We start from the raw sequence: 27,286 nt of genomic DNA, 5'->3' as shown, positions 1-27,286 counted from the left end.
GAAACACGTACAAAGTTATAAAACATAATGCTTACAAGCCTGTATGGTGGCAGAAGTTTGCTGAAGTTTTTGGGTTGCAGAAGCAGACATCAAAGTATACTACCCTCACTTTAAAAGTTCCTAATTTAATGAACAGGCAAAGCAAAGTATTCGGTGTTTCAGAGTCATTCACCTTCTGATGTCACCACTGTTCAATGAATTAGTATCAGCACCTTTAATCCAGGAAGTAGCAGAATGATCTTAGTGACCAGAAGAGGGGTGTGTGTGTGTGTGTGTGTGTGTGTGTGTGTGTGTGTGTGTGTGTGTGTGTGTGTGTGTGTGTGTGTGTGTGTGTGTGTGTGTGTGTGTGTGTGTGTGTGGAATAGCTGGTCAAATTTACCATTGCTTTGGCAGGCAAAATAGCGAACATGTATGCAATTGAACTGTGTATTAAAGTGTTACTAAACCCGCAACAGTAAAATCAGTCTGTATATACAGTAAAGTGTGATTGGTATACCCACTGTGGAACCTAAGGGGTTAATCATCTGCATTGTGTAAAAAGGCTGTTTGATCCTTTCTTCTCTGATCCTCCCCTTGTTCCACTTCCCCAATCATCTCCTGATAGTACAGAGCCTTGGGCAACTCTGCACATGCTCAGTTTTGGAGTTTATTGCTAGAGAGTTTTTTCTTTTCTTGGGAGAGTGCATGTGATCAGCACAGGGCCAATCAGCATTGTCCTGACAGAGGGTCAGGGGTCCTGCAGCCTCATAAGACAGTCAGAGAAGAATGAAACCTCCTCCTACAAGCTTTAACCAGACACGGATAGAAGTCACAAGACTGCTATATACTGCGGAGAAAAACCAAGTTAGACTTACCGGTAACTTGTTTTCCAGAAGTCTTTCAGGACAGCACCTGAGAGATAGCGACTCCACCCACCGGAACAGGAAACACCTTCTTCCTCCAAACTTTAAAGGGAGGCGCCTCCCCACCATACCTCAGTTGTAGTAGAGAAGACCTCCGGCCCCGGCTGGAACACATAAACACATACGTTAGTCACAGCATAGTATATACAATACAATAGGGCGGGATGTTGCTGTCCTGAAAGACTTCTGGAAAACAAGTTACCGGTAAGTCTAACTTGGTTTTTCCCAAGGCGTCTTTCAGGACAGCACCTGAGAGGATAACAGAGACTTACCCCCTTAGGGCGGGACAACAGCTTGCAGGACCTTTCTGCCAAACGCCTGATCATTAGCAGATGTGAGGTCCAGCTTGTAATGTTTCACGAATGTGTGAAAACTCGACCATGTTGCCGCCTTGCAGATTTGCTCAGGGGTGGCACCAGCTCTCTCTGCCCAAGTGGCCGCTAATGCTCTTGTTGAGTGTGCAGAAATTCCTGCTGGAGGAGACACACCTGCATGCAAATAAGCCTCTGAAATGGCTAACTTCAGCCACCTTGCTAAAGAGATTTTAGAAGCCTGGCAACCTTTCCTGTTGCCCGAAAATAGCACAAACAGAGAATCTGAACGTCTAAAGAGCTTTGTCCTTTCCAAGTAACATAACAAAACTCTTCTAACATCCAACATGTGAAAACAAGTCTCCTTCTCCCCTACTGGGTTGGGGCAGAAGGTCGGAAGTACAATGTCCTGAACACGATTTTGTACTGAAGCTACCTTTGGTAAGAATTTCTGATCTGTTCTAAGTATAACCCTTTCTGGGAAGATAGATAAATAGGGTTCCTTAACTGATAAAGCATTAAGCTCACTGATCCTGCGTGCAGAGACCATGGCAATCAGAAACACAGACTTAAAAGTGAGATATCTGAGTGGCGCTTCTTCCAAAGGTTCAAAGGGACTCCTTGTTAGAGACTGGAGGACTATCGACAGATCCCATTTGGGAAACAACTTAAGTGGTGCTGGTCTGGATCTCGTAAGGGATCTGAAAAATCTGGTTACCAATGGATCTGAGGCAACCGATCTTTCTAGGAACACTGCTAGAGCAGCCACCTGTACCTTCAAGGTACTAACTGCTAGTCCCTTGTCAGCACCAACCTGTAAAAATTCCAGAATGGTAACAAGACTCCCTGGGTCCTGGTCAGATGAATTACACCATGTATTGTAAACCTTCCAGACCTTGGAATAGATATTTCTAGTCACCCTTTTCCTACTGGATAATAGCGTTGAGATTAACCGGTTGGAAAAACCTTTGCTCCTTAAGAGCTGCTCTTCAGATACCAGGCTGTGAGCGCCAAAGTGGCTACCTCTGGGTGATTTACTGGCCCCTGAAATAGTAAATCGTGCCTGAGGGGCAGATGCCAACAAGGCCTGACCGCCATTTTCAGAACGGTTGAAAACCAAGCCCTTCTCGGCCAAAAAGGCGTGATTAGGATAACCGGTACCGTTTCCCTTTGAATCTTTCTTAATACTAAGGGAATTAACTGGAATGGGGGGAAAGCGTAGCAGAGATGGAATCTCCATGGATACGCCAAGGCATCTGTTCCTAGTGACCCGTCGTGATTGCTTAGGGAAAAAAAATTGCAGAACCAAGGCATTCTCCTTTGAGGCGAACAGGTCCACCTCTGGCAGCCCCCACTTCTCGACAATCATGGCGAAAACCTCTGGGTTCAGCGACCATTCTGCTTCCCGAATGGGGTTTCTGCTCAGGAAATCCGCCACCCCATTCAGGGATCCCTTTAGATGGACTGCTGATAAAGACAGCAAGTGCCCTTCTGCCCAACGGAGAATGCTCATGGCTAGTACTTGCAGCGATCTGCTCCTTGTACCTCCCTGCCTGTTTATATAAGCCACGGCCGTGGCATTGTCTGTTAGTATTTGAACATGCTGGGCCCGAAGCCCCTGAGCAAATGACTTCAGAGCCAAGTCGATCGCCTTGAGCTCTCTCCAGTTTGAGGACTTGGTTGCCTCTTTCCTGGACCAGTTTCCCTGAGTGAAACCCTTTTCTAGGTGGGCTCCCCAACCCCAGGAACTGGCATCGGTTGTCAGCCTTTTTCCGATTGGAAAGGCCCAGACTAACCCCTCCGATAGGATTTCCTGCCTTTTCCACCACCATAGTGACCTCTTCACTTGGGTTGGAACTCTTACCTCTGAGTCTAGGGATTCCAAATTGTGATCCCAAGATCTCAGAAGAAAAGCCTGCAGATGTCTGAAGTGTAGTCTTGCCCACTGAACAGCTGGCATTGACGAAGTCAGAACACCCAGGGCTGACATGACCAATCTTACCGTCAGCTGCTGGTTGGTCTGCAAGAAAGACACTCTATCCTGGATTTTTCCTTTCTTCTCTGAAGGAAGAAAAATTTTTTGGCTTACCGAATTTATTATATACCCTAGAAACCGAATCTCCTGAGATGGTTCCAGGGAAGATTTTTGGAGATTTAGGATCCAACCTAGAGACTCCAGATGGCTGCGTGCTCTGCTTAAATTGCTCCTCAATTCCTCTCTTGAGGGGGCGAAAAATAGCAGTGGAGCTAGGGCCTCTGCCATTACTTTGGTGAAAATTCGGGGTGCGGATGATAGCCCGAAGGGTAGGGCTCTGAATTGCAGATGCTGAATTCTGCCTTCCAACCTTACCGCCAACCTGAGAAACCTCTGGGACTGGGATGAGATTGGAATATGCAAGTATGCATCCTTTAGATGCACTGACGCCATGAAACAACCTGGAGTCAGAAGATTTCTGGCGGTGAAAATTGAGTCCATCTTGAACTTTCTGTATTGATGGCTCTGTTTAGTGGCTTTAAATTGAGAATTAAACGAAATCTTCCTGTTGGTTTTTTTACCAGGAAGACATGTGAATAGAAGCCCTCGTGCCATTCTTCTGGTGGCACTGGGATTACTACACCCTGCTGCATCAGTTCCTCCAGAGAGGATTTCATGGCAAGGGCCCTTATTGGATCTCGAGGAACATTTGTTACCAGAAACCTTCTTGGGGGCTTCCGGAAAACTCGAGAGTATAACCCTGCGAGAGAGTGGTCAGAATAAACTGATTTGAAGTTATCCCTGACCACTGCGGAAGAAACTCTCGTAATCTTCCGCCGACCCGCAGAGATGAGTCATTGTGAGCTTTCGGCCTGCGAAGGAGGACGGAAGAGAATTCCTCCTTTGCCCTTCGCTTTTTGCGCAGACCAATTTTTCCTCCTGCCCTGAAACTTATTTTCCTGCTGTTGCTGTTGAGTTTTTTGAGGTCGAAAAAGACGTTTTGGGGTCTGCTTTTTCCTCCTCAAAAGGGAAGCGCCTTTTGTGGGCTCTGGAAAAGAAGGGCTTTTTCTCTGGATCTTGCCATTCTTTAGTAATGGCGTCAGAAATGACCGAATGAACCGGAAATGTTCGCCCCTTAGGCTCATTTAAACCTACATACATGCGGTCATGAAGGGATAACTCCTTCCTTTCCTCACCTAAGCCAAGTGTAACATGGATAGCCTTAAGGAGTCCGTCAACCTCCTCTAGGGAAAGCTTAAATTTGGAAGGAGCCACCTCCGCTTCCTCACCCTCCTCCTCCGAATCTTTAACGGAAGGGGCAGGGGACTGCTCTTCCCTCATAGAGGGGCCTTCAGGTAAAGCTTCTACCATGGGGATAGAAATAGAACCCTGGGAAGCCTCAGACGTGGATGGCTGACTAGCAGCTGGATTGACTAAGGAGTCACGAAAAGTCTGAATCGTGGCGTATAGTTCCTTCTTTACAGAGGCAACCAGGTCATCACAAACTGAAGCTGATTCCTCCCTAACTAAAGAAGTGATGCATGTACTGCATAAGACTTTTTTCCAATTTTCTCCCATTTTGGCCCTGCAAGAAGGACATCTCTTCTTTGGGTCAGAGCTTTTGGCCTGTGAGAGAAAAAACAAAAAAAGGGAAAAAAACCAGGGGACCTTTTAGTGAGACCCGGTCTCAGCTACATAAGAATCACCCATAGGTGCACTAAGAAGAAAACCAGTCAGCCTCTAGTGCCCAGACAGGCCCCTTGCCACTAGGGGGTAGAGAAAAAAAGAAAATAGACCAAACCCAGGAAAAGGAAGAAAGGCAGACTTAAGCTGCTGCTCCTACCTGAGCTTTACTGGCGCCTGTGCCTGTCCCCACCGCTGCAGACGCTGAGTCCTCCATCTCTGGTGTGCAGCTCCTCACTTGTGGCTTTATAAGCCGCTTCCGGACTCCCATAGTGCATCTGCACCGGACCGGAAGCGGAAGATAGGTGCCAGTTCCTGTCCTCCCTCCTCCCACCTTGCATCCACGCTGGAAATGACGCTTCTGCTGACCCAGTGACCTCGCCATGTCACTTCCGCCGCGCCTGCCGGCCAAAAAACATGGCGGCGGCGCACGCGCACCGCCGCCCTACGACCGCACAGATCACCGGGTCTACGGCTCTCACCGAGCACCAGGAGGGGAAGAGGAGCCCGTTTGCTACCGCTGCCGAGGCTTGGGTAGGCCGGGAGGACAGCGGGTCCCTGAAGGAGGAAAAAAGGAAGGGAAGCCCCGTCTCCCAGGAGCACCTGAGAGAACCTGACTCCCCCTCAAAAGATGTTCCCTCCAGGCCGGAGGAAACACAAAAAACTGAGGTATGGTGGGGAGGCGCCTCCCTTTAAAGTTTGGAGGAAGAAGGTGTTTCCTGTTCCGGTGGGTGGAGTCGCTATCTTTCAGGTGCTGTCCTGAAAGACGCCTTGGGAAAATGGGATTTTTGACTTACTGTAAAAACCATTTCTCTGAGTTCATTGACAGACACAGCGCTCCATTATTCAGAACCATAGGTTATACCGCCCCCTACTTTAGTAGGACACCAGGCAGAAAAAAAAAAAAAAAAAAAAAAAAGAAGACTTGGCTACGCCTATGGGCAGTCCTAGGTGGTATACACCCCCCTCTCTGCTATCGGCCTTCAGTTTAGTAACAAGCAGTGTCAGAAGTATTAAAACTTCTTAGAGGGGTGGGTGCTGTGTCTGTCAGTCAATGAACTCAGAGAAATGGATTTATACAGCAAGTCAAAAATCCCATTTTCTCTTTTGTTCATTGACACAGACAGCGCTCTATTATTCAGAACCATGGGGACGTCCCAAAGCAGTGCCAAACATGAGGGGTGGGACAACGAAAAATCCCAAGGCTAACACAAGAGCCAACCAGGTAACAGGAGCTCAACGCAGAACAAGCTGGAGCCCAAACCGAACAATACCCCTTCAAGAGGGAATAGACCATCTAAAACAGCAACCTGCAAAACCTTGCGGCCAAAAAAGGCATCCGCAGATGCAAAAAACACATCCACTTCGTAGAACATTGTGAAAGTGAACACCGACGACCAAGTGGCCGCCTTGCAAACTTGCGCAACGCATGACTGATGACAGGAAGCCCAAGAAGCACTAAGCGACCGAGTAGAAAGTGCCGTAACAGGAAAAGGAAGAACCCGATCCCTCACAGAATAGGCCAGTGTCATCATCTCTCTGATCCATCCAGAAGCAGACAGCCCCTTTCTTGGCCCATCCGTGATCAGTGAGTCTGACCTCCAAAAAGACTCAGTGGCTGCCCGAATCCCCCAAATCACATCCAGGGTAGAGAAGGAAAATTCCTTAGGATGTGCTCACCAGGAACAAGGAAGTGTCCTTATTCAAATGGAAATCCGAGAAAGGAACGATGGGAAAAGGGTGAAGAACCACCTTAACCTTGTGTAACACTGGGTAAGGTGTAGGACAAGAGAACGCCACCATTTCTGACACCCTGCGAGGAGAGGTGATAGCCACCAAGATGCCACCTTCCGAGACAGAGTAAGCAGTGGAATCTCCAGAATATTTTGAGAGAGAGGCTTCTGGAGAACCAAAATCACCAGGTTCAGATACTACGGCGGTAGAAGAGACCGCACCGGTGGAAACAGACGCTGAACCCCTTGAATAAAAAGGTACGCACCAGGGAGTGAGAGACCAGGGGATGCTGAAGAAGACCACCCAGGCTGACACCTGGTCCTTGATGGTACTCGAGGTCCATTTCTGCTCAACCCCCCATGAAGGGATGTCAGAAAAGAAGCCACCGAGAAAGAACGAGGATGAATGCCCGGTGACTCACACCAGGATATATGCGCTTTCCACATCCAGAGGTAGAACCTCCTAGAGGTAGACTCCCTAGCCATCAGCAGCGTCGGAACTGTAGCACCTGGCCCATCACAGCCAGGTTGTTAAAACCAGCGACTCTAAAGCAGGATGGAAGAACAGCCCTTAGGACAGCAGATCCTCACTGAGAGGCAGTCGCCAAGGAACGTCGGCGACCAGGCGCACCCGGTGGGCATACCCAGACCGACGGGACCCATCCGGAGCCAATAGAATGACCGGAATCCCCGCGGCCATGATCCTGCACAAAAGCCACAGCAAAACCTGGAGAGCAGGAAAGAAATAGAGCAAACGTTACCAGCCCCATGGGCCACCAGAGCAATTGAGGTGTCCACCAGAGGATCCTGTGACCTTGCCAGAAACCTTGGTACCGTCCTGCTGAGCCAAGACGCAAATAGATGTACCTTAGCAGTTCCCCATCGGAGACATATTTGATGAAACACGGCCCGGTGAAGGGCCCACCCTGTGGTCCAACCCTAGTCGACTGAGGCATCCGCCTGTCAGTATTCCACTCCTGGAATGCGTACGTCGGAGAGGGCCGGAACGAGACGTTCTGCCCATCGGAGTATACTGGCAACTGCCAGGGCTGCCAACACCCTATTTGGCCCGCCCTGGTGAATAACAGACACCGCAGTTGCAGTGTCCGCCTGGATCCGTACCAGGAGCCCCCAAAGTCGATCCGTTCGTGATCCAGACAGTCCGATCGCTCAAAGTTCCAGGATATTGCCCAGTCCGGATGCCACCAGCGTCCAACGACCCTAAGCAGAGCTCAGTCCCAAGACATCTCCTCACCCGGACAGACTGGAATTGGTGGTCACCCTGTTCAATACAAAGGGAGAAAGCTTTTACCCCGCCGAAGAACCTGAGAGCGAAGCCACCAGACCAGGGAACTTCTGGTTTCCTGGCTCAGCCGAATCCGATTGTCCAGAGACCTTGGGCACTTGTCCCATTATGCCAAGATCTCCCTGAAGGGAGCTTGTATGGAATTGTGCAAATGGAATTGCCTCAAAAAGGTAGAGATACCATCAGACCCACATGCAGGTCCGCAGGGAGGCCCACCTGCCGGACAACAGTAAATGAAAAACGCAGCATGCAACTTCTGGAGTTTGTCCAGAGGAAGAAACACTCTGGCCAGAGCTGAAGCCCGGGTCAGACTCAAATAATCCAATGTTCTGGAAGGGGCCAGAGCAGATTTCAGATAGTATAGAAGCCAATTGAAATCTGTCAAGGTCGGTATAGGAGCTACGTTACCCCTCGGGGTAGTCGAGGACTCACAGAAGAAGATCGTCAAGGTAGCCCAGGACCGCAAATCCCCACTAACATAACCACGCCAGATCCAGGGACAATACCTTGTGAACACCCGAGGAGTGGTGGCAAGACCAAAGGGCAACACCACGCGCTGATAATGCTCAGCACCCACAGCAAAACGGAGGAAGTGCAGGAGTCGGGCACATAGTGGAATGCGCAAGTAAGCATTTGTGGAAAAAAAAGTCCCCATGAAGAAGGGGTGCCACCATCGTGCGGACGGACTCCATCCTGAACTTCTGTACTCACACAAGGCAGGTCAGGGCCTTGAAGTCCAGAACTGGCCGTACCATGCCCTCCATCTTTTGGACTGTGAACAGGTTTGAATAAAACCGCTGAAACTGTTCCCGACACGGGAACCGGGACAATCAGACTCTGAAGCAAAAGGGCTTGCACAGCCCCATGAGAAGAAAAGCAATTGGTCCGACTCCAGATGCACATTGGAAGCAAAAAAATTTTGGGGGGAATAAGGCCGGAAAACTATCTTGTAACCGGACAAAATCAAGACGCGTAATGTCATCCAGGGTAGCCCCCCAACAATACATGTTTAAGCGCTACTGCAGAAACAGAGAGCTCAGCAACCAGGGGAACTGCGGCCAAGAGGCATAGCAGACAAACTGCAGTGCCTAGACCAACAGGTCTGCCAATGCAGCGAAGGCAGGGGGGTTCTGCTCCCCCTCCAGGTATGTCAGCTGGATATTTAGAAGCCAGAGATTCCTCTATTGGAATCATGGTTGCCTTGAGCAACCTAGAGACAGGCGGGACCACTACTGGTGGAACAGTCCACTTCTGAAGGAGGGACTCTTCAAAGGGGTACCTCAGAGCAAGCGTTTTCGGAAGTACAGTGCTTATGCAAGCATCTTTCTAAACATTATTCAATAGTTGCAGATTTAAGCCATCTTGTATACTGAAATGGCCGAGCATGTTTTGGGCATATTACTACACTTTGGACACTCCCAGTCTTAATGGACAAATTTGGCAAAATAAGAGGGAGAAGGGAACGCTTTCGCAGCACAAGATGGGTGCCAAAGGTGAACCAGCCCTCCGCCGCAGCATCCCCCATCTTGAAAGGTTCCCGCACAGATGTAATAAGTGCAACAACCAGCGCCATTTCGTGCACCGCTGCAGTTGTGGAGGAATCCTCACTCCCTGACAGGACAGGGAGTGTGGCCACCAACACAGCAAGGTGGGCTACGTCCGTGGCAGCAGAACGAGGCCCCTCACAGGGAGACAACGACTGCGGTCCCCTCACAGGGGGGCGTCGGACGCCACCCACACAAGGCACCACTGAGGCCCCTCACAGGGGGCCCAGGCTGAGGCCCTTCACAGGGAGTGCCAGGAGCACCCATGCTGGGTCCACCTAAAGGACCCCTTAAAAGGAGGTCGCCCTCAGAGGCCCCACAGCGCCGCCCCTCTTGTAGGAGGTGGCCACGAGGCCTAGCATACCGTGGCCTAAATTACGGGAGGGCCGCCGCAGGCCGTCCCCCAATCGCGTCCGTTGATTGTAGATCTCACCGGAGAAAATTCCAGGAAAAAAAAAAAATTCCCAGGACTAGAGATCCCAGAAAAAAAAAAAAAACTGAACACCTATAGCAGAGAGGGGGGTGTATACCACCTAGGATTGCCCATAGGTGTAGCCAAGTCTTTTTTTCTGCCGTGTCCTACTCCTGTAGGGGGGGGCGGTATAACCTATGGTTCTGAATAATGGAGCGCTGTGTCTGTCAATGAACAAAAGAGAAAAGGTATTTAGCAGTTTTTATTTACTAAAATAATTGCATTTCCATATTTGGTGTACGGTGGGAGACCAGATATAGTGAATGCAGGATGCTGGGTTTAGTGTAACACTGTAAGCCATTTGCCTGGCGTTTAACGCTAAAAAAAATTGTATTTCTATGGCAGATTAATATCTGTTAAATGTTCAATTTTTCAGACCTTACTGATTCAGACTAATGTCATATTAATGTTAAAAAAAAAAAAAAAAAAAAAAAAAGAGCCCAGATACCCATAGTGTATAGAAAATTTCTCACTTTGACTTATTGAGATTGGCTTCAGCAGCTGCAGCCTGGAGAAGCTGAGTAGATTTACTAGCAGGAACACCAAAGACAGCACTGTGCGTGACATCACTCAGTATCCTTCTGTGTCCTCCACGTTGGGTTTTCGGAGAGGAAGGAGGAGTAAGGGATCCTAATTTAGGCCCTGCACTGGGCAGTGTTGTCGCAGGCAGCGATTTCTGGGTGGTCCTTATAGGAGCTTGGACCTGCAATACACAGGAAGATTTTTTTTTTTTTGCTGTCGAGGGCAAAAATATTAACAAAGAAGCATATAGGAGTGATGGCAGAAAATGACCAAGTTTGCCCATGTTTTGATTTTCTTTTTTTTTTAATTTACTTTTTGTCCAAGTATAGATCTACAGTATATTTGTCCCAAGAATGATTACATTCAATTTGTTGACTGATTCATTACCTCGGCTTGAAGTTTGTTCTAAGTATCAACTAATCTTCACAAAGATAGTAGTTCATTATTACAACTGTAACATAGTAAGCAATGCAAATGACTACCAAAGCAAGTTAGTCAATTTTTGTTCTACTCATTGGGGTTGATTTACGACAACTGTAGAGTGCAAAATATAGTGCAGCTGTGCACGATAGCCAGTCTTCTAACTTCAGTTTGTTCAATTAAGCATTGATGAAAAAAAACCTTGAAGCCGATTGGTTTCTATGAAGAGCTGCACCAGATTTTGCACTCTTTAGTTGTAGTAAATCAACTCCAATTATATTACTTTTAATATTGTGGGTTCTAAAGAGGGTCATTCAGCAATTTATAGAACGCGGCTCAATAACTTCCCAGGAACAACTAATAGCTATGTGAAGTGCTCATCTAGAACCAACTGATATGAGGTGGACGGATTGCTAGAGGACTTGCTGCTATAGATCTTTTTCAGTTCTATGACTATCTATGGCAGCAGCCAATTCATGGCTAAGAACAGCAAATATCATCTTAAAGCGGATGTAAACCCCATTCACGACCTGGGCACATATATCTGTAGTGTTTACGTATCTCTCTCCAAAGCTCTGAGTCCCGTGTCTTTCTGCTGCTCTGTTCCTTTGTTATTAGCATAACTTCTGACAAGTTCTCCGACACAGGAGAGAAAAGCAGTTGAAAATTTGTGTTGGGGAGGGAACTTAGGCTTCATGTACACAGGACGTTTTTACAACCTCTCCTGAACGATTTAACTTGACAGATAATAACCCACGTTTAAAACCTCAGTTTTGCAGCGTTTGCGTTTAGCAGCGTTTCTAAAAAATAAATAAATAAAAAAAATAAACAAATAAAAAACGTAAAAAGTCACAAACGAAAAACCGCGATTAGCCGCCTTTGCCGTCTGAACTAATTTTTTTGCCTTAAAAAAAAAAAAAAAGACCTATAAAAACGCAACTGCCTAAAAACGACAATAAACAAACCTGTGTACATGTACACATAAGATAACATTGAATGAGTTCAGGGGCAGTTGAAAAAAGTGTCCAACTGCCTCTGAACATCCGTTTAGCAGCAGCAGTGTACATGGGGCCTAAGAGATAGATAAGCAGAGAGCTTGTCTATTCACAGCACAGCTCTGCAACTTTCTTCGTTACTCTGCCTATGTGGAGGAGGGGGGGGTCTGTGCCTTTCCCCCAATCAGCTCACACCCAGTGTATGCCAAGACTCCCCTCTCACTGCTGAAACAGGAAGAAAATGTTCTAACACGATGTGCACGGTCTAATGAATCTAGAAAGCTGAAGACAGCAGAAAAACATGTAAAACTTATGTAGGGAGATTTGTTTCATCTGTGTATCATCGGCGGCTGTTCACTTCACTGGGTATATGTGAGGGTTTACATCCACTTTAAGTATGTTAATTTGCACAGCTCTAAGCTATGGAATGATCTTAGGATTGTAAATAACCACTGTGTTTATGATTAAGGTCGTACATTGGTTTTTAGAATTAAATCCACCATCTGTGTTAGGAGAGTGTTCACCAAACAAGTCTGAACCATTGACAATAGTGGGATAACTGGGCTGCCATGTAGCAGAGATTGCAATTGGAAACTGCTAGACCACACAAAAGTGAAAATGACTACATAATCCTGATTAGCAGCTAAAAATGTGCATTACACCCTGCTTCCTTCCGGAGTAAGTAGACAGCAATTCAAATGAATGAATAAAGAAAAATCCAGAAGGAGTCATGCAACCTGCCTCTCCTCCAATCTATCTGCAACATTAAGTACAGAAACTCTATAGGATACTCCAAACTTCACAATGTGGCCTACAATTTATGAATGAATAATGCAAACTCAGTAGGAGGTAAATACTGTGGTGTCCAGCAGAGAGTTAATAGCAACAAGCAAGCTCTCCACTATAAAGTAGTCACTTTGGTTGCTTTACAATGGCCACACTGAGAAGGGACAATGGCCACACTGCCTAGTACTACATGTGTTAGCTATTCACAGGATCATGGGCCAGTGGTTCAGCCAAATAATTATATTACTAACTATATTACCAATCTGTCAACCACACTCACCCCCTGGTCCTGGGCAGCGGGCACCTGCACAGTAGCTGGCACAACTTGAGGCTGAGCAGGTAAGGGGGTCTGCATTACAACCTGCTGAGCTGCTTTCTGTTGCATTGCAGCCTGCTGGGCCATCAGCTGCTGCTGCTGAAGGTAGTAGGCCTGGATCATCTGCTGCTGCTGCATGGCTTGCATCTGTGGGATAGAATAAAAGGGAGATCTGAATTACATAATAAGCAACCACAAAAAATCCACACACATTTGTTATAATGCTTGGTTAAATACAATTATTCACATGCACAGAACTGTGCCTTCAGACATTTAAAAGGAATCAGTAGATCTATGCTCTGGTGCTTGATGTATATCTAGCAATGGTACTCATTATGAAACATTACTTCACCTAAAGGTACATTTTTAGTTTTGGTAAAAAGCCAACAGGTTGAATTGCCCACCGATCTGTGTCTCTCAGAGGCACCTAACAGTGAGCCTGTGGTTTCCGCTGATACATGCATGCCTTTAAATGGTGTCTCATTCTCACTTTGAAAAAAAAGTGAGTCTTCTCATGCTGCTGCTACAGGATACACTGACAAAGCCAGCTATTTCCATAGTAAAGTCTTATTGCTGGAGTCCCCCATGTAATATACAGTAGTTGACATGCATCTCAGGATTTCCAGTGTCCACCCATAGCTAAAACATTACTGCTTGTTGGAATAACCCTTTAAGGTGTTCAGTAGCAAATGTATTTTGAATGTACACATATAATATTCACCTGCTGAGCCTGCAGCATCTGTTGCTGATACAATGCTGCCGCCTGCTGTTGTTGTAGAAGTTGCTGCTGCTTTAGATATATCTGCTGCTGTTGCGGAAGAGGTGCAGGCTGAGCCGCCGGTGCTGCTGGGGTCTGCAGAGCTGCTGCAGTTTGGGCTGTGGTGGTCACTGTGGCATTAGGCTGTGGGGAAGGCTGAGCAGGCTTCACCTGTTGTTGGGGCTGAGCCACTGGCTTTACAGCGGGCTGAACTGCAGGTGGGGCTGTGGGCTGAATGCCTCCAGCTGGAACTAAAACAAAATGAGTATGACAAAATTCAGAAAACATTCATCTTCAAATTCCCGAAAGAACTGAACTATCGTGACAAACATACCAGGGGAGGCAGCAGCAGGCTGAACAGTGGGCCTTTTCCTTGGTGTCAGAGCTGGCTGAATAGGAAGTATCCCTGGGTTTGGCTGAGTCTGACCAGCTTTGGGCCTCTGGCGAGGTGCAATAGAGGTTTCAGTTGTTGGAACCGGATCAGTGAGCCTGTAAATTAGAACAGCGCAAAGTTGGCATTGGCAATCAAAAATAACAAATTTTGTGCACAAACAGTATATCTTTTTTTTTTTTTTAACTGCTCCAGGTTCGCCCTATAGCACTTTTACTGCTACAGGGCGGCACCTGTCCACCAGATTACGTACAGCGGATATAAAAAGTCTCCACACCCCTGTTAAAATGTCAGGTTTCTGTGAAGTAAAAAAATGAGACAAAGATAAATCATTTCAGAACTTTTTCCACCTGGAATATAGCACAGTACAGAATTAAGCAATCACATTCAAACCCATGTTAAACAGGAGTCAGTACACACCTGTCATCATTTAAAGTGCCTCTGATTAACCCCATATAAAGTTCAGCTGTTCTAGTAGGTCTTTCCTGACATTTTGTTAGTTGCATCCTACAGCAAAAGCCATGGTCCACCAAAAGGTACCAAAGCATCAACAAGGATCTCATTGTTAAAAGGTAGGAGAAGGGAACAAAAGAATTTCCAAGGCATTAGATATACCATGAAACACAGGGAAGACAGTCATCATCAAGTGGAGAAAATATGGCGCACCAGTGACATTTCCAAGAAGTGGACGTCCCTCCAAAATTGATGAAGACGAAAACTGGTCAGGGAGGCTACCAAGAGGCCTACAGCAACATTAAAAGAGCTGCAGGAATATCTGGTAAGTACTGGCTGTGTGGTACATGTGACAACAATCTCCCGTGTTCTTCATATGTCTGGGCTATGGGGTAGAGTGACAAGACGGAAGCCTTTTCTTACGAAGAAGAAAAACATCCAAGCCCAGCTACATTGTGCAAAAACACATTTGAAGTCTCACAAAAGAATGTGGGAAAATGTGTTATGGTCTGAAGAAACCAAAATTGAACTTTTTGGCCATAATTCCAAAAGATACGTTTGGCGCAAAAACAACACTGAACATTACCAAAAGAACGCCATACCCAGTGTGAAGCATGGTGGTGGCAGCATCATGCTTTGGGGCTGTTTTTCTTCAGCTGGAACAGGGGCCTTAGTCAAGGTAGAGGGAATTATGAACAGTTCCAAATGCCAGTCAATATTGGCACAAAACTTTTAGGCTTCTGCTAGAAAGCTGAACATGAAGAGGAACTTAATCTTTCAGCATGACAAAGACCCAAAGCATACATCCAAATCAACAAAGGAATGGCTTCACCAGAAGAAGATTCAAGTTTTGGAATGGCCCAGCCAGAACTCAGACCTGAATCGGAAGATCTGAAGAGGGCTGTGCACAGGAGATGCCCTCACAAATCTGACAGTTTTGGAGTGTTTTTACAAAGAAGAGTGGGCAAGTATTGCCAAGTCAAGATGTGCCACGCTAATAGACTCATACCCAAAAAGACTAAGTGTTGTGATAAAATTAAAAGGTGCTCCAACAAAGTGTTGGTTATGCAAACATATTTTAGCTTTTCATTTTTACTTCCCTCCACCTAAAAGATTTCAGTTTGTTGTTCAATTGTGTTGTGCAGTTTATAGGTCACATTAAAAGATGGAAAAACTTCTGAAATGATTTATCTTTGTCACATTTGTTTAGAGCACAGAAACCTGACATTTTAACAGGGGTGTGTAGACTTTCTATATCCACAATACATATACGTGATCTGACAATTCTGGGTAGGGGGGGCGCACGCGCACCGGCTTGCTTCCACTGTGATTACACACAGTGGGAGCCGATCGATGGGGGCATGGTACCAGATGTCCTCCAGCATCCGTCGATCGTTAGGCAGAGAGACAGAACTGCAATCTGCCTATGTAAACAAGGCAGATTGCCGTTCTGATAGTAGGGAAGAGATGGCATTTGTGTTCCTGCAAAGCAGGGAATAAATTCCATGTCTTGCCCTAGTAAAAATACCTCACACAGTATAGTAAAACACTGGTCAGGCACACAGTTAACCCTTTGATCGCCCCCAATTTTAACCCCTTCCCAGACAGTGTCATTAGTATAGTGACAGTGCATATTTGTAGCGCTGATCACTGTATTAGTGTCACTGGTCCCCAAAAAGTGTCAAAAGTGTCAGTTAGCGTCAGACTGTCCGCCACTATATCGCAGTCCCAATATAAGTCGCTGATTGCAGCCATTACTAGTAAAAAAAAAATATATATCCCATAGTTTGTAGACGCTATAACTTTTGCGCAAACCAATCAATATACACGTATTGGGATTTTTTTGTTTATCAAAAATATATAGCAGAATACATATTGGCCTAAATTTATGAAGGAATTAGATTTTTTCAATTTCTTTTATTGGGTATGTCTTACAGCAGAAAGTAAAACTTTTTTTTTTTTTTTTTTCAAAATTTTCGGTCTATGTTTGTTTATAGTGCTAAAAATAAATACCGCAGGAGGTTGTCAAATACCACAAAAAGAAAGCTCTATTTGTAGGAAAAAAAGGACACAAGTTTCGTTTGGGTACAGTGTTGCACGAATGCGCAATTGTCAGTTAAAGTAACGCAGTGCCGTATACAGCGCAGAAAATGGCCTGGTCATGAAGGGGGGGGGGGGGGGTAAATCTTCCAGAGCTGAAGTGGATAAAGGAGAAAAAACTGAAAATTAATAATAAAACAACAAAAAAAAAAAAAAAAAAAAACCACAACAGAACATTATTTTCTACTGTTATAAAAACACATCTGATAAAATCAAATTTCTTTATAAAACTTAGGCCAAAATGTATTCTGCTACATGTCCTTATTTGGGGACACTAGTATAGTTCAGATTGTGATCAAGATACTGATCTGTACGGACACTATGCTAGTAATAGCATTAGTCAGACACTTATAGTGCAGCTGTGATAGTGTGGTAGGCAATATGGCGCTAACAGACACTGGCTGGGAGGGACACCAACTGACACTGACGTTTGCTAGTGACACTCATATAGTGATCAGTGATAATACTGTACACACGACACTGGCTGAGAAGGGGTTAACATCAAGTGTAATGTGTGCTGCTTTTACACACAGATCTGGCTGTTTTTTTCTCCCTGAACTCAGAGTGGATTACAGGGAGAAGAAGCAGCCAGATCGCTGTCTGTGTATACAGTCCTGTGTGTTTGTAAACACAGAACTCTGTGCTGTGATTGGCCACAGCTGATCAGGCATACAGCCATAATAATTGGCTGTAACCTGCTGACAAACTTGCGCTGTATCCAATCATAGCATTGGTCAGTGAGGGGGGAGGCGACACGGGCATGTGTGAGTTACACTTACCTGGCCTTCGGCTGGATTTTCTTAAGAGCAGCTTCTCCTGCTTTCACTGGTTCAGGCAGTTTTGCAGGGATAACAGAGTCCTAGGCAATTGGGGCAAGAAGAAAAATCAAGGTTAAACTCATATCTGCTTTTATTTCAGGGGTTTTTATTACCCCCTGCATGTTGTTGTTGGATGTAGCTGCTTGAGGCCCACAATACAAGAATGATCAAGCCTTTTCTTGGAGATTTGATTTGTTTCTAACACTCCAGTCAATATTCATTTCTTACTTCCATGTGTATTAATAATCCAAACCACTGAGTGCCTGCAGTAGGCAGTCGACTGACTTTCTATTCAAACCATAGGCATGTGCATGTTGGTGTTCGCTCCATAACACAAATCAACTATGGATAAAATTACACTAAAATGTGCTACTAAAAGGCAGCATATATATCTCTATCTATAACTGGTCTGAAAACTCCACCAATTAAGAGCCTGCAGAAAAAGCAGCATATTTATGTTGGAGAGTCTTGTAACTCATCAACCCTACCCATCTCAGTACAATTTCACTTTGGGATTCACCCACAACTACCCAACTAAGCAACAAGTAAAATGAAGACAACTCATTATTATTATACAGGATTTATATAGCGCTAACAGTTTACGCAGCGCTCATGTTGTAAATGCGGTTCTTTAGCGCTATTCCACTCACTCAATGCATATGCTCATGAATATTATCTAGTACCCAAAAAACATGGACATGTTTTAACATACAGAACCAGTCAGACTAATCAAATACAGAATTGCTAAAGCAGTCTTTAGACTTTCTTTTTTGCAATGCAACAAAAAAAAAAAAAAAACACTTTTATGTACTTATTTAGTGATATGAAAGATCCTCAGTGGAGATGTCAGCAGATTAGAAAGATGTACTATACAACCTCAGCAGGGCACTTACAAGTACATTGGGTACAGGGCATTCCCTCTTTGCTTGCTTAAAGGCAAAATAGGATACTTGGAAGATATCCGGCCTCTTGTCTGGATCTGGCTCAAGCATGTACCCTGATAGAAAAGAAAAAACACAGAAACAGAACAGCGATGAGACATTTCATGTAAAATGTGACTTTGGGCTTGTTTTTATGACCCTTAAAATTTTATTGTGGGTTTATTGCTCTCTAAGCCTCCATTTGAATGGTTTCCCATCACTTCCCCTCTGCCTTTTAGGGCTCATGCACACTGCATCTCAAAGAAGCGCAAAATAAGTTGCTCCTACAGGCTTTTGAGCTCTAATTTTTTCTGCCTGGAAACTCCCCTACATGTTAGCCAATGTGCCCATGCACACTATGGCTTTTTCAGGAGTTTACAGGCATATGCTCTTACAGGCAGAAAAAAAAGCCCGCCTCGTGTATTTGAGAGGAGCTTTAGAGCAGTAAAGACACCTAAGTGCCCGAAGAAAAAGAAGAAAGAAAAAAGAAGAGGAAAGAAGAAAGAAAAAGAAGAGGAAAGCAGAAAGAGAAAGAAGAGGGAAGAAGAAAGAAAAAGAAGAGGAAAGAAGAAAGAAAAAGAAGAAAGAAGAAAGCTCAGGGGAGGGTTTGTAAAAAACAAAAACAAAAACGTATGCTCAAAAACCCTCAAAGAAGCTCAATAAACATGCGCAAAAGTGCACAAAAAAGCACACTTTTTTAAGCCTTTAGGCAGAGAATAAAAAAAAGCACAAATGTCTGTAAAAGCAGCTTTTTTTTTTTTAAGAGGGGGTGGCGGCTCTGTGTGTGAATAGACAAGCAGAGCAGCAACTTGGGAGCTCCCACAGCAAACTGGGAGGGGCCAGGAGCGCCAGAGGGGGACATGAGAAGAGGAGGATCGGGGGTTCTCTATGCAAACCCACTGTACAGAGCAAGTAAGTATGACATTTTTTTTCTTTTAAATGCCTTTAATATCACTTTAATGCAAACATGCTGATCACAATAAATGCATAAAGAAAGTAACGTAGCAGCCAGCAATTTCCATGTAGGATACATGGCATACACTGATCATCTCTCACTCCTTCTGTAAAATGTTTTGCACGAGCTGGGAAACTATTATTCTATTCTACATTTCCAATCTTTCTGTTTTAAACCACATTGCTAGTTAACTCTACCATTACCTGCACCCCCCAAATTATAATCTGCATTAGTAAAAATTAAAACCACAAGTAGAGTACTAGCTGCTGGCACAGAAACTTGCATAGAAAACACTTACGGATGAGGCAGTGCATGTCGTGGGAGTACCGGGAGTTGTCTGGAATGGTGAAATTCCCATCACAGATGGACACCTGACTCTCCCCAAACGGAAGGGTAAAGAAACACAGCTTGTAAAGTAAACATCCCAGGGCCTGGCAGAGAAAGGAGAGTTACAAGATGAGACAAAAAAAAAAAAAAAAAAGAAAAAGAAATTGTATTTCTGATGATATTGAGACATCATTCAATAAACCATTACTACTCATAAGGGCAGTAACCAGCAGGAACCAATCACTATTCATTCTGCTGTAGTCAAGCCAGTGCAAGATGCACAGTGTCTGCATCTGTCTGGCCCTACCTCCCATACAGCCAGGAAGCATGAATTAATTACCACAGCACTCAACAGTGCCATGGTAGTTCATTGAGAACTACATGCCGACAGCTGCAAAGGCTGACGGACCTTGTAGTTTTCCCATACACAGACCACTGTAAATGGATGTTGTGGCGGGGTGGGCAGAGGCCCCACGAATATGTTTGTTGCAGATCGGAAAAAGAGGTCTCTGACAGGGAGTAGTACTAAGCAGAGGGTGTGCCACATCCCAAAAATCCAAAAAGACCAAAACATTCCCCTAGAGCGGGACTTTTGAGGCACTACCATCAATGATGCAATGTAAGTAAAAAATAATAGGATTTTTTAAAACAGCTTACCTGTAAAATCCTTTTCTTTCGAAGGACATCACGGGACACAGAGCCACAGTAATTACTGATGGGTTATATAGGTATCACTGGTGATTGGACACTGGCACACCCTATCAGGAAGTTCAAACCCCTATATAATCCCTCCCCTTGCAGGGATACCTCAGTTTTGTAGCCAAGCAATATAGTGTATTAGAAGAGGGGCGGGATCTCTCTGTCCCGTGATGTCCTTCGAAAGAAAAGGATTTTACAGGTAAGCTGTTTTAAAAAATCCTATTTTCTTTCTCGAACATCACGGGACACAGAGCAACAGTAATTACTGATGGGATGTCCCAGAGCAATGCTACCTGAGGGGGGGGGGACCACGACCAAGTAGGGTGCAATCAGACCTGAGGACCCTGTACCGCTGCCTGCAGCACACTACGCCCAAAGGCAATATCCTCATGTCTTCTCACATCCACCTGATAGAATCTGGTGAATGTATGAACTGAAGACCAGGTTGCGGCCTTGCAGATTTGAGCCATAGAGGCCCGGTGATGCACTGCCCAAGAAGCACCAATAGCCCTTGTGGAATGTGCCCTGATCTGAAACGGAGGAATCTTCTGTTTCAAACCGTAAGCTTGAATGGTCAACTGTCGAATCCATTTAGAAATGGTAGCTTTTGACGCTGCCTGTCCTCTATTGGGACCCTCTGGCAGCACAAACAAAACAGCCGTCTTGCGGATCTGAGTAGTTGCCCCTAGATAGGCCTTAACTGCTCTTACTACATCCAACGAATGTAGAGATCTCTCTTCCGGAGAACAGGGATCTGGAAAAAAGGAAGGTAGAACAATGTCTTGATTTAAATGAAAATCAGAAACCACCTTCGGTAAAAAACTAGGATGAGGGCGTAGTACCACTCTATCCTTGTGTATAATCAAATAAGGCTCCTTACAGGAAAGAGCTGCTAATTCTGATACTCTTCTAGCAGAAGAGATGGCCACCAGAAAAATTAATTTCCTTGTCAACAAGACCAAAGGAATCTGACTTATTGGTTCAAAAGGCTGTTTCTGTAACACAGCCAGGACCAAATTCAAGTCCCAGGGTTTTAGGGGCGCTTTAACCGGAGGATTAAGACACTTCACCCCCTGCATAAAGTTTCGGACCAAAGAATGCGAAGCAAGTGGCCGCTGAAATAATACTGATAAAGCAGAAACCTGGCCCTTGATGGTACTCAAGGCCAGCTTCATCTCTAATCCCATCTGTAGAAAATCAAGGATTCTACCTATGACATATTTCCTGGGATGCCAACCTCTGGATTCACACCAGGTTATATAAGCCTTCCAGACTCTATGATAAATCATCCTGGAAGCTGGCTTCCTTGCATTAATCAAGTTAGATATGACAGGACCTGAGAGCCCACGACTCTTCAGAACGTGGGTCTCAATAGCCAAACCGTCAAATTTAGCGTTTGTAAGGCAGGATGGAACACTGGACCTTGAGATAACAGGTCTGGGCGTACCGGTAGGGTCCACGGGGAACCCACCGTCATCTTTACTATTTCTGCATACCAAGTCCTTCTGGGCCAAGCGGGGGCCACCAGAAGTACCGACTTCCTTTCCTGCCTGATCCTGCGAAGGAGTCGTGGTAGTAGCAGAATAGGCGGGAATGCGTAAATCAGTGAGAACCGATGCTACGGAATCACCAACGCATCCGTCCCGCATGCAAGAGGATCTTTTGTCCTTGCCACAAATCTGTCTATCTTTTTGTTGAATTGGGATGCAAAGAGATCTACATCTGGAACCCCCCCATCTTTAGCATATGGCCCAAAAGACGTCGGGATGCAGAGACCATTCCCCTGGAAGTAACTGCTGGCGACTTAGATAGTCCGCCTGCCAATTTTCTATTCCCAGGATGAAAACTGCCGACATGCATGGCACATGCATCTCTGCCCAGACTAAGATCTGGTTCACCTCTTTTTGAGCAGCTCGGCTCCGGGTGCCTCCCTGATGATTGACATAAGCCACTGCTGTGGCATTGTCGGACTGGATCCTGACCGGACAACCCTGTAGCCTGATAGTCCAGGCTTTTAGAGCTAGATGTATCGCCCGGATCTCCAGAATGTTGATGGGTAAGGTCCTCTCTGTCTTGGACCATACCCCTTGGACCGCAGCCTGTTCCAGAACTGCTCCCCAACCTGACAGACTGGCATCTGTTGTTACCACCGTCCAGGTAACCGGTAGAAAGGATTTCCCCTTCTGCAGGTTTTCGGGTATGAGCCACCAATTGAGGCTCTGACGCACCGCATGCGACAGGTGCATTGGAAAGTCTAATGCCTGAACCTTCTTGTTCCAGGTCGACAGAATACTGTGTTGCAGCATTCTTGAGTGAAACTGAGCATAGGGAACTGCTTCGAATGAAGACACCATCTTCCCTAGTAGCCTCATACAAAGGCGGACTGAGGGACCCTTCTTGGTCCTTACTGTCAGAATCAGCTCTCTCAAAGCAGTGATCTTTGTCTGGGGTAGAAATATTTTCTCCTGGCTTGTATCTATAATCAGACCTAAATACTCCAGTCTTCTTACTGGTTTTAGGAAAGACTTTTCTAAGTTGAGGATCCAACCCAGGTGTTCTAGATACCTGACCGTGGTCCTCAAGTTTCCCTTCAAAGAGGCTACCGACCGGTCTATCAAGAGCAGGTCGTCTAGGTATGCTATGACAGCTATACTCTGAGCCCTTAATCTGGCCAGAGGAGGAGCCAAGATCTTTGTGAACACTCGAGGTGCAGTGGCTATCCCGAAAGGCAGAGCCACAAACTGGAAATGGCGCCCTCCTACCTCGAAGCGCAGAAACTTCTGATGAGCAGGAAAAATGGGCACATGCAGATATGCATCTCTGATGTCTATTGATGCCAGAAATTCTCCTCCCTGCAGGGTGGGAACTACTGTTCGAATTGATTCCATGCGGAAGGATTGAATCCTTAGGAATCGGTTCAGATCCCTTAAGTCCAGAATGGGCCTGACATCCCCATTTGGCTTTTGGACCGTAAAAAGGTTGGAATAGAAGCCCAATCCCTGGTCCTTTGCGGGAACTATCATAATGACCTCCTGCGACAAAAGTCGCTCTAACGCTAGAAGGAGCGACTGCTTCTTCTCTGGGTCTCTGGGAACATTTGATCTGAGGAACCGAGGAGAGGGGAATTCCTGAAACTCTAGCTTGTACCCTAAGGTTACCGTGGAGATTACCCATCTGTCCTGGAAGTCCTCCTGCCAGAGCTCTGAGAACTGTCGCAGTCTTCCCCCCCACTCGAGTGAGCGGGGGCGCCCCCTCATGCAGAGGTCTTAATGTTTTGCCTAGTAGGCTTCTTTCCCCAGGACTTCTTTTGTCCCTGGGGTTGACTCTTGTCTCTGGACCCCGATGGAGGCGGCCGTCGAGACTGCCTGGAGGCTGAAGCCCCCGGCGCTGGGGAAAGAGTCAGTTTGAAAGAGGGACGCTTACTCTTCTTCTTGACAGGTAAGAGAGTGCTTTTCCCACAAGAGATTCTCTTGATATAGTTATCCAAGTCCTCTCCAAACAACCTTGCACCACGAAATGGAAACCCAGCCAGTAGCTTCTTACATGGTGCTTCGGCTGACCAATTTTTCAACCATAGGATTCTACGTATATGCACCAACCCCAGTGAAAGACGGGAGGTTTGCACGATAGAATCTCTAATGGCGTCAACCACAAAGCATAAGGCCGCTGGAAGGTTAGCAAACCCCTGGGCCTGCTGTTCAGGTAATACTTTGATGACCTGCTTAACATGGTCTCTTAAGTATTGACAGACTCCAATCGCTGCTACTGCAGGTTGGGCCACTGATCCTGCCAAGGAGAAAACATCCTTCAATAGGGATTCCATCCTTTTATCTACAGGATCCCTGAGCATCTGAGCATTGTCTACAGGACAAGTCAGGCTATTATTTACGGAGGAAATGGCGGCATCAATAGCCGGTATTCCCCACATTTTAATAAACTTTTCTTCCATCGGATAAAGTGTTGAAAACTTTTTCGGCGGAAAAAAACGTTTGTCTGGGTGATCCCACTCAGAATAAATAAGCTTTTCAAGTAAAGTATGAACAGGAAAAGCATGTGCTGCTTGGAAAGGTTTCAGTGACCCCAAAGCAGAAGAGGATTCTTTAGCAGTTTCAGGTATGGGTAACTTAAATGTGGAGCGGACCAATCCAGTGAGGATCTGTACTAAGACTTTCTCCTCTTGGGAAGTCGCAGAGGGTCCCTCTCCACCTGAATCCTCCGAAGAGGAATCATCCATCCCATCCCGATCCTCTGAAAGGGATTCATCTCCTTTATCCCAGAGCTCCTCTGTCTGAGGGTCTTGGGGAACAGAGGAAAGCTTAGTGCGTTTTCTTCCACTGAGTGAAGACGTAATCACGGTCATTAATCTTTCCTCTAGACCATTAATGGTTGAGGAAAAAACCTCTTGTGTAATATATACAGGGGCTGAAGTGCCAGAAGCAGGTGTAGCCTAGAGGTCGACCGATATGGGTTTTTCTCTGGCCGATGCCGATATTTAGAAATCGCGGTGGCCGATTCTGATATGTGATGCCGATTTTTTTTGGGCCGATATATTTGGCCGATTTTTTTTTTCCCTTCATCTCATAAAATCTAACAGTTAGACCCCTTTCACACTGGGGCGTTTTTCAGGCGCTTTTGGGCTAAAAAGAGCGCCTGTAAAGTGCCTGTAAAACGGCTCCCCTGCAGTCTCAGTGTGATATCCTGAGTGCTTTCACACTGAGGCGATGCGCTGGCAGGATGTAAAAAAAAGTCCTGCAAACGGCATCTTTGGAGCGGTGTATACCACCACTCCTGCCCATTGAAATGAATGCGCACCGCTGCCGAAGCGCCTGCAAAGCGTTTTGGCAGCGGCGCTTCAGGGGCGCATTTAACCCCTTCCTCGGCCGCTAGCTGGGTTATAAGCGCCCCGCTAGCAGCCGAATAGTGCCTCTAAAATGACGGTAAAGTGCCGCTAAAACTAGCAGCGTTTTACCATCAACGCATGCCCGCTCCAGTGTGAAAGCAACCTTAAGTGATACAGAAAATTTTTTACATTTAAACATTAAACAAAACAAACCTCCAATCAGTTCACTTGTATGTATAATTTAGAAAAAAAAAACTATCTTAAATATTAAATACACAAAAACAGGTAATCAAAACTTTTGGACGAAAAAAAAATGGGCTAACTTTACTGCTTAGTTTTTTTTTTAATTCATTACTGTATTTTTTTTTTTTTAAAATTGCGTTTGAAAGACCGCTGCGCAAATACCGCGTGACATAAAATATTGCAACAACCGCTATTTTATTCCCTAGGGTCTCTGCTAAAAAAAATATATATAATGTTTGGGGGTTCTAAGTGATTTTCTAGCAGAAAATACTGGATTTTTACCTGTAAGCAACAAGTGTCAGAAAAGATTTAGTCTTTAAATGGTTAAACTGAGAATTCCTACACGAGTTCAGTCTATTGATAAAAAAGAACTTGAAGAGATACAATGTATCTTCTTATCAGACTTGGCAGGCTGCCCAGAGGAGGAGAGAAGATAACTTTCAGGCAACTTGCATTGACTCTATTATAGAAGTCATTTGCAAGTCACGCTGAAGTTACAATCAGCCTTTTTTATCAGCACAATCTGCCGATGCCGATTAAGTAAAAAACGCCAAATATCGGCCGATATATCGGTCGACCTCTAGTGTAGCCCCTGACCCCGATGGCTCTCCCTCGCTAGCCGTCCCTGGCCCATCTTTAGGGGGGGAGGATGCTGCCGACAGGGGGCCCTCAGAACCTGAACGAGATCCCCTAGTGTCTCTGGTTCCTGGGGTGCTTGAACCTCTTCTACCCATAGTGCAAAGCAACAAGGTGTGAGGTATACAAATGAACACTGCCCGCTGAGCGATGTAGTCTGGCTAAAAGCCTTGCTACCCAATGCTCAGTCTGGTGTTACTTCAGTAAATGCTGCCTAGGAGAATGCCTGTGTCCCACCTTACATGCGACCGTCAGCTCTGTGTCTCTCAGAAGGCTGAGTGCACCTGTACAGAGTGCCTTTAATAGCCTGCAGCTGGCCTGAGTGGGAGTCTAAACACTCTGTGCTGACATCCCGCCCCCTCCTCTACCGCCCCCCCCCCCCTCGAGTTTTGAAAAAAACGAGCGCTTCCCGCGCTGCCGACTCTCCTGTCATGCTTCCGGAGAAAGGCTGGGGATGGGGGGGGGGGGAAGGGAGAGAGGCTGGTAACAAGATCTGCCTGAATGGCTATCTTGAGAGATGGTGGCCATTAGGCCGCAGAGCCCGGGAGGTATAACCACTTTCTAGACCCCTGCAGCCCCTCTCTATCCTGGGGGGGGGAACATTCAAACATGAGAAATCCCCCTTTCCACCTTACCTGCTTGCAGCCTGCTTGAGACGCTGGGACATAAACAGCGATTACAACACCTGAGACAGAGTCAGCATGTGTAGGTTTGTGCTCCTGGCAGCCCCCGGTGGTCACAATAGGCATAGCATGCATTATTTATCCAGCCGCAGGGTGCTGTTTACACAGACCCAATCTTCACCTCTCACGGTGGGCTTCGTTTGAAAAAACCGTCAGACTGGGGCCCCCATCAGTAGGGGGATCCAACAGTTCTGGGACCGTAAAGCACCTCGCCAGAAATTAGGAAGTTTAAAGCCATTTTCTGATCTGCGGGGTCCAGCTCTCTAAAAAGAGAAGCATTACGGGTAAAACCTCGTTTCTTCGGACACGAGGCCCGGGTACCATTCAATTCGGCCATGAAAAGACACTTTGAATGGATCCGGTTCGCCTGGCTTGCCCCAGTATAGGATCTTAGGATATTCCCTTTGGAGCTCAGCACAGGACATCTTTACACGTCCATCACCTAAGACACTGCCGTAAAAACTGAGGTATCCCTGCAAGGGGAGGGATTATATAGGGG

At 46.0% G+C, this 27,286-nt stretch overlaps 1 protein-coding gene across 6 annotated transcripts in view; it reads right to left on the bottom strand.

Moving 5' to 3' along the window:
- AAK1 (AP2 associated kinase 1) overlaps positions 1 to 27,286 on the bottom strand; it is a 214,619-nt gene that overhangs the window by 60,414 nt on the left and 126,919 nt on the right. For all 6 annotated transcript variants that reach the window (XM_073622010.1, XM_073622013.1, XM_073622011.1 and 3 more), the window contains exons 7-13: positions 19,658 to 19,790; positions 18,378 to 18,481; positions 17,446 to 17,525; positions 14,057 to 14,211; positions 13,687 to 13,973; positions 12,930 to 13,112; positions 10,400 to 10,629 (exon numbers count right to left, since the gene is read on the bottom strand). In XM_073622010.1, coding sequence (XP_073478111.1) covers positions 10,400 to 10,629; positions 12,930 to 13,112; positions 13,687 to 13,973; positions 14,057 to 14,211; positions 17,446 to 17,525; positions 18,378 to 18,481; positions 19,658 to 19,790 — 1,172 coding nt within the window. The remainder of the gene's footprint in view (positions 1 to 10,399; positions 10,630 to 12,929; positions 13,113 to 13,686; positions 13,974 to 14,056; positions 14,212 to 17,445; positions 17,526 to 18,377; positions 18,482 to 19,657; positions 19,791 to 27,286) is intronic.

This window comes from Aquarana catesbeiana, linkage group LG03 (assembly GCF_042186555.1).
Source record: "Aquarana catesbeiana isolate 2022-GZ linkage group LG03, ASM4218655v1, whole genome shotgun sequence".
NCBI classification, from domain to species: Eukaryota; Metazoa; Chordata; class Amphibia; order Anura; family Ranidae; genus Aquarana; species Aquarana catesbeiana.
This window is presented reverse-complemented; position numbering and strand designations above follow the sequence as displayed.